This window comes from Oryctolagus cuniculus, chromosome 13 (genome assembly GCF_051225735.1).
Source record: "Oryctolagus cuniculus isolate XC-2025 breed Fujian yellow rabbit chromosome 13, ASM5122573v1, whole genome shotgun sequence".
NCBI lineage: Eukaryota > Metazoa > Chordata > Mammalia > Lagomorpha > Leporidae > Oryctolagus > Oryctolagus cuniculus.
The window spans coordinates 103,886,284-103,895,749 of record NC_142879.1 but is presented as its reverse complement, the minus strand read 5'-3'; the positions used below and the strand labels follow the sequence as shown (position 1 = coordinate 103,895,749).

At 49.1% G+C, this 9,466-nt stretch overlaps 1 protein-coding gene across 19 annotated transcripts in view; it reads right to left on the bottom strand.

The window, feature by feature from the left end:
• Nucleotides 1-3,130: 3,130 nt before the first annotated feature.
• ZEB1 (zinc finger E-box binding homeobox 1) overlaps nt 3,131-9,466 on the bottom strand; it is a 182,242-nt gene continuing 175,906 nt past the window's right edge. For all 19 annotated transcript variants that reach the window (XM_070056087.2, XM_070056086.2, XM_051821680.3 and 16 more), the window contains 2 exons: nt 8,274-8,454; nt 3,131-5,583 (listed from right to left, as the gene is read on the bottom strand). In XM_070056087.2, coding sequence (XP_069912188.2) covers nt 5,027-5,583; nt 8,274-8,454 — 738 coding nt within the window. In that variant the 3' untranslated portion in view covers nt 3,131-5,026. The remainder of the gene's footprint in view (nt 5,584-8,273; nt 8,455-9,466) is intronic.

The following is a 9,466-nucleotide window of genomic DNA, read 5'->3' as shown; positions in this document are numbered from 1 at the left end:
ATTTAATCTTTCACATTGAAAGCTATAGGATTTTTTTTTTTTTTTTTGACAGGCAGAGTGGACAGTGAGAGAGAGAGACAGAGAGAGAAAGGTCTTCCTTTTGCCGTTGGTTCACCCTCCAATGGCCGCCGCTGCAGCCGGCGCACCGCGCTGATCCTGGCAGGAGCCAGGAGCCAGGTGCTTTTCCTGGTCTCCCATGGGGTGCAGGGCCCAAGCACCTGGGCCATCCTCCACTGCACTCACTGGCCATAGCAGAGAGCTGGCCTGGAAGAGGGGCAACCGGGACAGAATCCGGCGCCCCAACCGGGACTAGAACCTGGTGTGCCGGCGCCGCAAGGTGGAGGATTAGCCTATTGAGCCACGGCGCCGGCTAAGCTATAGGATTTTTGAAGATGTCCTTTATCACGTTGAGGAAATTCCCTTCTAGTCTTAGATTGCCGAGAATTTTTATGACTTGGTGTTGAGATTTTCCAGTGCTTCATTTATATGGATTTATTTATTCTGTAAATATTGTAAATTACACTGATTTGTGAATATGCAATGAATCTTGCAATCCTTGTTTAAATCTCACATGATCTTCATGTATTTTCTTTGTGATAATGCTATTCAAATTTACTTCCCAGTATTTTGTTAAGAATTTTTGGATCCATGCTCATGAAAGACATTAGTGAGTTGTCTTTATTTTTTGTAATGTCACTTGCTGGTTTTGCTATCAGGTTAGTCCTAACTTCACAGATTGAGGTAGCAAGTGTTTTCTACTTATCTATGTTCTGGATGAGCTTCAAATGTTTGGTAGACACCACCAGTAAAGCCATCTGGACTGGGAATTTTTTTGGTGGTAATATTTTAAACTAGAATTTAATTTCTTTGATGTCAGACTATTCAGGTTATATACTGCTTTTTGGACGAGTTTTGGTCTTTTAAGAAATGTTATTTTCATCTAGGTCAAAACATATATGGGAATAATATTAATTCCATTATCCTTTTATTGAGTAGGATCTGTAAGAACGTCTCTTCATTCATTCTTGATATTGGCTTTTTGTGTTGCCTCTTTTTCCCTTCATCTATCAGAGAGATTCATTAATTTAATCTTTAAAAGTAAATTACAATTTAATTGATTTACTCTATTTTCTGTTTTCTCTGCTATATATCTATTCCTTACTGAGGCCTCCCTCTTTCTTGTTTTGGGTTTAACTTTATTTTTTTCCCTAGTTCCTGAAGGTGCAACCTTGGATGATTGAACCTTCTTTTCCCTAATACGGAGTTACTGTTATACACTGCCTTAACTGCATACTGAAGTTGTGATATTACATTTTCATTTACTTCATCATATCTTATAATTTCCTTTTACCATTCATAGACTAACGTGCTGCTCCTTTTCCAGTAATTTGGAGGGTTTTCCAGATGTATTTATTACTGATTTCTAGTGTAATTCTTTTGTAGTCAGAGAAAATACTTTGCAACCCTTAGACACGTGAGAGTTGTGCTATGGCCAATAACATAGCTTCTCTTCATGAATGTCTCACATGTTGTTAAAAGACAAGGAGTATTCTACTGAGCAGTTTTGTTCACTGGAGCAGAGGGGATTCCATTTTTTGGGGGGGAGGGGTGTGTTTCCAAAACAAAATTCACGTGTTTTGTGCTAATATTCTTGCCTTGTCTTTTAAGAGGTGAAACCTGTTCTAAGTTTACATTTTCCTGTCAGCTTTATCACTGTACTTAATAGTACCCTTCTCAAGGTTATTTTTGGGGCTGCAAACAGATCTGAAAAACCTCACGCCCTCACTGCCTTTTCTTTTCCATCATGCTATGAAATGTTTATCAGTCTTGGGAGACAAGTTTTCCATTCGTGAGGCTTGTGTGTGAACGCAGATATTGGAAGTCATTCTGCAATGAGATGTGATTTAGGCCAGTTAAGAGTACAGATGTAGGGATCAGATAGGCTTGTGGTGACATTATTCTATTTAGTATGTATGGGCACGTGGTCTTTACTTGTATTTCTAAGGCTTTTGTGAAAATTCTGGGAATTGTAGTGAAGCAGCTGTGCTTGACATGAATAACATGGTGCTGGTTTAATTAACGCCGTGTGATTTGAGGGAACACTGGGAAGAGTCTGTGGATCTTTTTGAAAACTTCTGATAAAGCCTGAATTCCTTTATGAGCCATTTGTCCATATATCGCAAGCATGTTCCTCTTTGAGCTTTATGTTGTGGTGATTACTGTGCGGTTTCCTCCTAAGAAGGGATTGCTTACTCCTGTCGCCTAATCCCAGGTGGTCATGTGTTTATCGGATCACCACTCAGTGAGAGGAAAGCAGGCAACGTGATGATCACAAGTGCATAGGAACACGGAGCCCTAGAAGGGGAGGTGGTTCTTGAGCGAGGAGGGTCCACCAGGATTGGTCCTTTTGGAGGCAGGCAGATCCGCAAGCCTTGAATGCCTGTGGTATGTACCATGAGGTGAGGCACCAGGAAGACACCTAGAAATAAACTCTCCACAAATCAGAACAGGAAGGCAACAAGAAGGATAATTTATTATTATTATCTCTATTGTGCCTAGTGTTTTATAAGACTCAGGTAAGAAAAATCATTAAATTACTGGGGGAAAAAAAAAAAGAGTAGTGAAAGCACAGCTGAGCTCCATAAACATGCAAATTGTAATGTCATTCTATACACATTGGTCATAGCAGCCAGGGCCAGGCATCTGCTAGGCAGCGGGGGTGTGAGAGCAACTACAATGGACATGGTCCCCATTTCCGGCGGGAAGGCACGTGGATGACAGTACGTGAGCTACCAGGAGCCAAGTGCAAAGAGCTGAGGGGGCAGAGGAAAGGCATTCAGACTCAGGCTTCCCTGGAGCGCCCTGAAGGAGGAGAAGCCATGGGATTCCAAGAGGGAGTGGGGTGAGGGTTCAGGAAGAACAACCCCTGAGGGGGCCTTTGGTTGTCAACTCTGACTTTTCCAGAAGCACACAGCCCTGAGAAAATCCATCATTTTGTAGTGAGTGTCTACATTCAGAGTTACCCATGACTCGGCCCAGGATGAACCAAGTGCAGGATGACAGTGCAATACCCCATTTCACAGAGCTTTCCACAGGAAAAGTTGATGATGATTCAAAGAATGACAGCAGGTCAGGCTTGTTGATGCATTTTATTGTGAGATGGGGGAAGTCCGGTAAAAAACTAGAAAATGACCATGGTGTGACAAGGAACTTAAAAATGAAGAGTCAGATTGTAGCTTACATACATGAATACAGGAACAAATTGGCACAAAATGTTAAACATTGTTCCCAACACTGTTTATATAAGGTAATCCTAATTTGGCTTACTAAGGAAATGAGAGTTTTATGGTTAGGCTAATCTCTTAATAAAACTGTAGAGCATCATGCTATTAGTCACACAGTGAATTTCAAAATTTAAGAGTTTTATATTAAAAACTGGGTAAAGGTAAAATGACTTGATTGTAGTTGTAAAACTAATACATTCCCATTTAAATTCTGTTCTACAGTCCAAGGCAAGTATAAATGTTAACATAACACTGTTAAATCAAATCTCAATGCAAGACAACCAATTGCATCTCTACTTTAAATCTTATCAACTTTCCAAATTTTCATACTAAAATATATTATTGTATTAATACAAACTACAGTATTATACACTACACTGTGTAATAAATAAAGAAATATAAAAATAAGACACATAAATATAAAAGTTTTCTAAAACTAAAAGTACATATGTCAGTAAGAAGGGTATTAATACTGCCAGGTTTGAAGACATACAGTACAAAAATGTTGCACGGATCTATAAACTAAAAGAAATAAAATAATACTGATAGGTAAAAACCAGCTAATGTTGTTAATAAACGGGGTCCATAATAACTAACATTTGGAAACAGTTATGAGCCAAATAGCAATGGCATGTCCATGTCTGAAATGCAAGCACATGGATAAAGCAGATTAGAAAATTTCCCTTTCATTTATATTCGAGAAACTGTGAAGTCAATTAACGCGAAATGAATACTGAGCAACTGAAAGGTGAAATGTCCCAGTGTTTCCGTTTCTCTGACAGGAGTCAGTGGTTTTCAGCTTTCCTTGGGAATTTTGATGCAACAAACAAATCAACAAATGCTAGTTATTGTAGGCCACACACTGAATGAAGGCGGGTGAGAGCCTGGGAAATACTGAGAAATGGCACTTACAGCACACAGGTCTTGCTTAAGGCCAAAGGAGATACAAAGCTTCATATCATATCCTTCATATTGGTTACCACGAACGCGAACACAATTACGAACACTGATTCTGACGACCCCGCTGTCCTCCCCAGCAGTAACACTGTAGTCCCTGCCATCGGAACGCCACGACGTCTCCTCAACTCCATCTGAACCCACACGAGTAAGAAACCTCCGTTCTACTGGCTGCTTTCTTAAGGCTAACGACACACTTCCCATGAGAATACGCTCCACTACGACACCTAAGGGTTCGAAATGGCTACCTTGCAGGCTGATCGAGCCAGGGTAGCCAGCACGGTTTGGAATCGCATTACACTTCTCCGTGAAGGGAATTCTGTAGTGCAGAAATTCTCACATTTTAAAAAACATAATAAAATACTGAAGCGGATTTAGCATATGTTTACCAATATAAAATTATAAAATTTCTCCCAATTGTACAGCGTAAGAATAAACCAACGTAAGTGATAATTAATACTGATCACATGAAACAATGCCGGATGCTTATCTAATTCATTCTTCAGCTTCCTCTCCCTGTCCCGTCTCCGCTTTCTGAGTCAGTCAAGTTTCCTAATCTGCTTCACGGTACAAACTTGTTCATAACTTGAGAAATGACTAGGTCTGAGGTTCAGGCACACCCGGATTTTTTTGTGTGTTTTTTGCTTTTTTGTTGTTTTTGTGTTTTTGTCGCTGTTTTTACTTTACACAGTAGTGAACAGGAAGCACAGTAGGCGCTCCCGCGCAAGCATGGGTACTGGAGAGCCCTCCGCACCACCGGCCGGCCTCCACTCGCGCCGGCGCGCTCAGGCCTCGTTGGCTCGCTCTCCGGACGCGCGCTCGCCGCCCTCGCTCACTTTCTGCTCCACGCTGCCCGCGGGCCCCGCGGCCCCGGCCTCCGCCCCCGCGCCTTCTTCCTCCTCCGCGGCCTCCTCCTCCTCGTCCCCGTCCTCGTCCCCGTCCCCCTGCGGCCTGCCACATCCCTTCCCGTCCTGCAGCTCCTCCAGCTCCCTGTCCTCCTCCTCGTCGTCGTCCTTGTCGCTCTCGTCGTCCTCCTCCCGCGTCAGGCTCTCCCGCTCGTCGGAGTCGCCCGCGCGCTCGCGCCGCACGGCTTCCGGCCCCGCCCCTTCCGGGCCCGCCTCTTCCGGCTCGGGCTCGGCGCCCCCGCGCTCCTCCGCCTCGCGCTTGCAGTAGGAGTAGCGGTGGTTCATGTGCTGCGAGTAGGAGCCCGAGTGCGAGAAGCGCTTTCCGCACTTGTCACATTGGTAGGGCTTTTCCCCCGAGTGCAGTCGCATGTGCTCGATCAGGTGGTGTTTGTGTTTGAACGCCTTCTTGCAGATCCCGCACTCGTGAGGTCGTTTCCCTGGAAGAGAGCACAGCGCTGGGTCACTGGTCAGCGCTCCCGTGGGGCAGGGGTGCAGCTCCCGTGGGACGGAGCCGGGGGTGGAGGCGTGGGGCTGGGGTGCGGCTCCCGTGGGACAGAGCCGGGGGTGGAGGCGTGGGGCAGGGGTACGGCTCCCGTGGGACGGAGCCGGGGGTGGAGGCGTGGGGCAGGGGTGCGGCTCCCGTGGGACGGAGCCGGGGTGGAGGTGTGGGGCAGGGGTGCAGCTCCCGTGGGACGTAGCAGGGGGTGGAGGCGTGGGGCTGGGGTGCAGCTCCCGTGGGACGGAGCCGGGGGTGGAGGCGTGGGGCTGGGGTGCGGCTCCCGTGGGACAGAGCCGGGGGTGGAGGCGTGGGGCAGGGGTACGGCTCCCGTGGGACGGAGCCGGGGGTGGAGGCGTGGGGCAGGGGTGCGGCTCCCGTGGGACGGAGCCGGGGTGGAGGTGTGGGGCAGGGGTGCAGCTCCCGTGGGACGTAGCAGGGGGTGGAGGCGTGGGGCAGGGGTGCAGCTCCCGTGGGACGGAGCCGGGGGTGGAGGCGTGGGGCAGGGGTGCGGCTCCCGTGGGACGGAGCCGGGGGTGGAGGCGTGGGGCAGGGGTGCGGCTCCCGTGGGACGGCTCCCGGGGCAGGGGTGCCGCGAGGCGGGGTGGACACCGCGTCCCCGCTCCTGGAGAGGTGGCGGCCCCCCGGGGGCCAGCGGGGACCGGGCTGCCTCATCGCCTGGCTGAGGCCGGGATCCCCAGTCTCAAGGTGTTCTGAGAAGCGTGCCGGGGTGCTCCGGGAATCGCCCGGTGTCGCTGAGGGCTGAGGGAGGGAAGAGTTCCGTACCTGTTCTAAGAGGTGCATGAGCATAGTTGCTAAGGATGTGAAAGGTGAGTGTGGCCAGCAGGAGCGGGAGGCGGGAGGAGGGACCGCCATAGCCCTGTGCCTGGGACAGCGACCCCGTCTCTCAGAGGGAGGCGGGAATGGAGGGACTGGATCGCCCTGTGCCTGGGACAGCGACCCCGTCTCTCAGTCTCTCAGAGGGAGGCGGGAGTGGAGGGACTGGATCGCCCTGTGCCTGGGACAGCGACCCCGTCTCTCAGAGGGAGGCGGGAGTGGAGGGACTCAATCACCCTGTGCCTGGGACAGCGACCCCGTCTCTCAGAGGGAGGCGGGAATGGAGGGACTGGATCGCCCTGTGTCTGGGACAGCGACCGTGTCTCTCACAGAGGGAGGCGGGAATGGAGGGACTGGATCGCCCTGTGCCTGGGACAGCGACCCCGTCTCTCTCAGAGGGAGGCGGGAGTGGAGGGACCGCCATAGCCCTGTGCCTGGGACAGCGACCCTGTCTCTCAGAGGGAGGCGGGAGTGGAGGGACCGCCATAGCCCTGTGCCTGGGACAGCGACCCCGTCTCTCAGAGGGAGGCGGGAGGAGGGACTGGATCGCCCTGTGCCTAGGACAGCGACCCCGTCTCTCAGAGGGAGACAGGAGTGGAGGGACTCGATCGCCCTGTGCCTGGGACAGCGACCCCGTCTCTCTCAGAGGGAGGCGGGAGTGGAGGGACTGGATCGCCCTGTGCCTGGGACAGCGACCCCGTCTCTCACAGAGGGAGGCGGGAGTGGAGGGACTGGATCGCCCTGTGCCTGGGACAGCGACCCTGTCTCTCAGAGGGAGGCGGGAGTGGAGGGACTCGATGGCCCTGTGCCTGGCTGGCGCGTCTGGGGCGCCTTCCTTTCTCAGATTCTGCACTGTCCGGAAGCCCGCGACTCCTGGAGCCTGGAGTCAGCCTGGCAGGCGTGTTCACGCCACAGCGAGTGTAAACACTTGTCGGGGCTCTCCTGCCCTCCCGGGGACCGCCGCCGAACTTCGCTAGCAGGCCGCAGGACGGAGGGAGTGGGGCCAGGAGTCGGCAAGTGTTTTCTGGAAGAGCCAGACGGTCAACACGTGCGGCTGTGCGTGCCAAGTGGGCTCCGTGACACACCGCGCTCTGCCCGTGAGGCCTGCGAGGGAAGCCGGCAGACACGGGGGACAGATGGGCGTGGCTCTGCGCCAACAGCGCCATTCACCGCATGCTGACACCCCGCCTTCCTGCGACTTCACGTCGTGAGTCTCCATCGCTTTCAGGGGCTATCAAACGCGAAGAAAACATTCTTAGCTCCTGTTGTCCATCTCTGAGTTATCCTAAAGAGTGTCTAGTCTGTGGAAGAATTGTGGAACCTCAGGGTTGGAAGGGGCCCTAGGATCTAGACAGAGGTTCTTCCTACACACAGTAGGCTTACCTGAACCCTTCTGATGCTGGGCACGCTGCACACTTAGGAAGCAGCGCTTTCTCTTATAGGGCCAGATCCTGTCTCACTGCGTTAGCCCGCTGATCTGTTTTCCACTAATGGGTACTGTATGCTTATTTATACAGCATGATCTTGCATGAAATCAGTGCGGACAGAATAAACACTGTGATGAGTTAAAGGGATACCAAGTCATTTAAAGACAGGAAAAAAAAAATAAAGGCACAGAACTTAAATACACCAGGTGGAAGCAGGTGGACAGCTAATGTGGCAAGATCAGAGAAGTGAAAAACAGAAAGACCATTAATTCAAAGAACATTAGCACTTTTTGACCTAGCACTTTTTCAGTACATCATAGCACAGGCACTTTTAGAAAGGCCAATATGTGTGTGTTCGCTGACATACCTGTGTGTTCATATTTGTGTCTCAATAATGAGCTACTCTTCTGGAATATCTTATCACACAGATCACAAGCATACATTCCATTTTCTGTCTTTCGCATTTTCTTTTTGGGTGGCGTAGAATCAGAGTCATTCTGATCCTCGACGTTTGACACCCCTTCTGAGCTAGTGTCTTGCCTTTCATCCTAAAGGAAGACGAGAATAAGAAAATACAGCTTAACATAGAAACAAGGGATGCAAATAAAAGCATAGATTAAAGATTAACTGATTTATAATTTCAACAACTTGACCAAAGCAAGCACAGTGCTTGTCACCGTGGCTCAGTTCCTACAGCAAGGGAAGACGACAAGAGGGGGTTGCTGTGGATAAAAATGAGGTGGGCCTGATACAGACAAAACTACAGCAAAAACATAATACCTGGCACCGGAAGGAAAGGGTATAAAAAGAATGTACAGTGTGTACTAACAAAATTTACTTGGTTCCACGTGAAGCTTTTTGTGTGAAAAATTTGCAGAAAGTTTGAAAAGTGTATGAATTAATCGGTAACATATGACTGCATTATTCGCCTTTGTTTTTCATTCTGGCTTTCACTAGGCAAGAATTTAGACTTTTAAAAAGTGGTCCTTAGATTCTTGGAGCTAACATTTGTCTCATCGGAAGGAAGGAGCTCTGCTCTACCACTGTTTTACGGGGCAGACTGGAAAAAAAAATGCAAGCAGGTCCACATTTTTAAGCAGGAATACTTGGTAGTCAAAATGAATCTTTAGAATTCTAGTAGAATGAAAACAAAATGCAGGCAATCTCAGGAAGGCAGTTCTGGCAGGAGGCTCTGCTGATGGAATCATCCTGCAGGGACATGAGGAATAGGTCCTCTAAGAGCTTGGGTCTTTTCTCTAGCCTCCCGTTTTACTGCCTCTAAACTGCTAACCTTTCTGCAAGTCCAATGCTTTCCACATTTCTGACAGCTTTGCTAAGGTAGGAGAGGCGCAGTCATTTGCTGGGGTCATTTCTGAGCTGCCAACGGGTGCTAAAAAAACCTGACTGCTTTCATTGCTATTTCATCTAGTCCTAAGACTGCACAAATGTTTTTGTACTCAAATGCCTAGAAAGTGCTCTATACACGAAAAATCTAGAGGAATTCATGGGTTGTACAAGAGTTATCACAATGACAGGAAACTAAGTCAGTAGCGATATTTA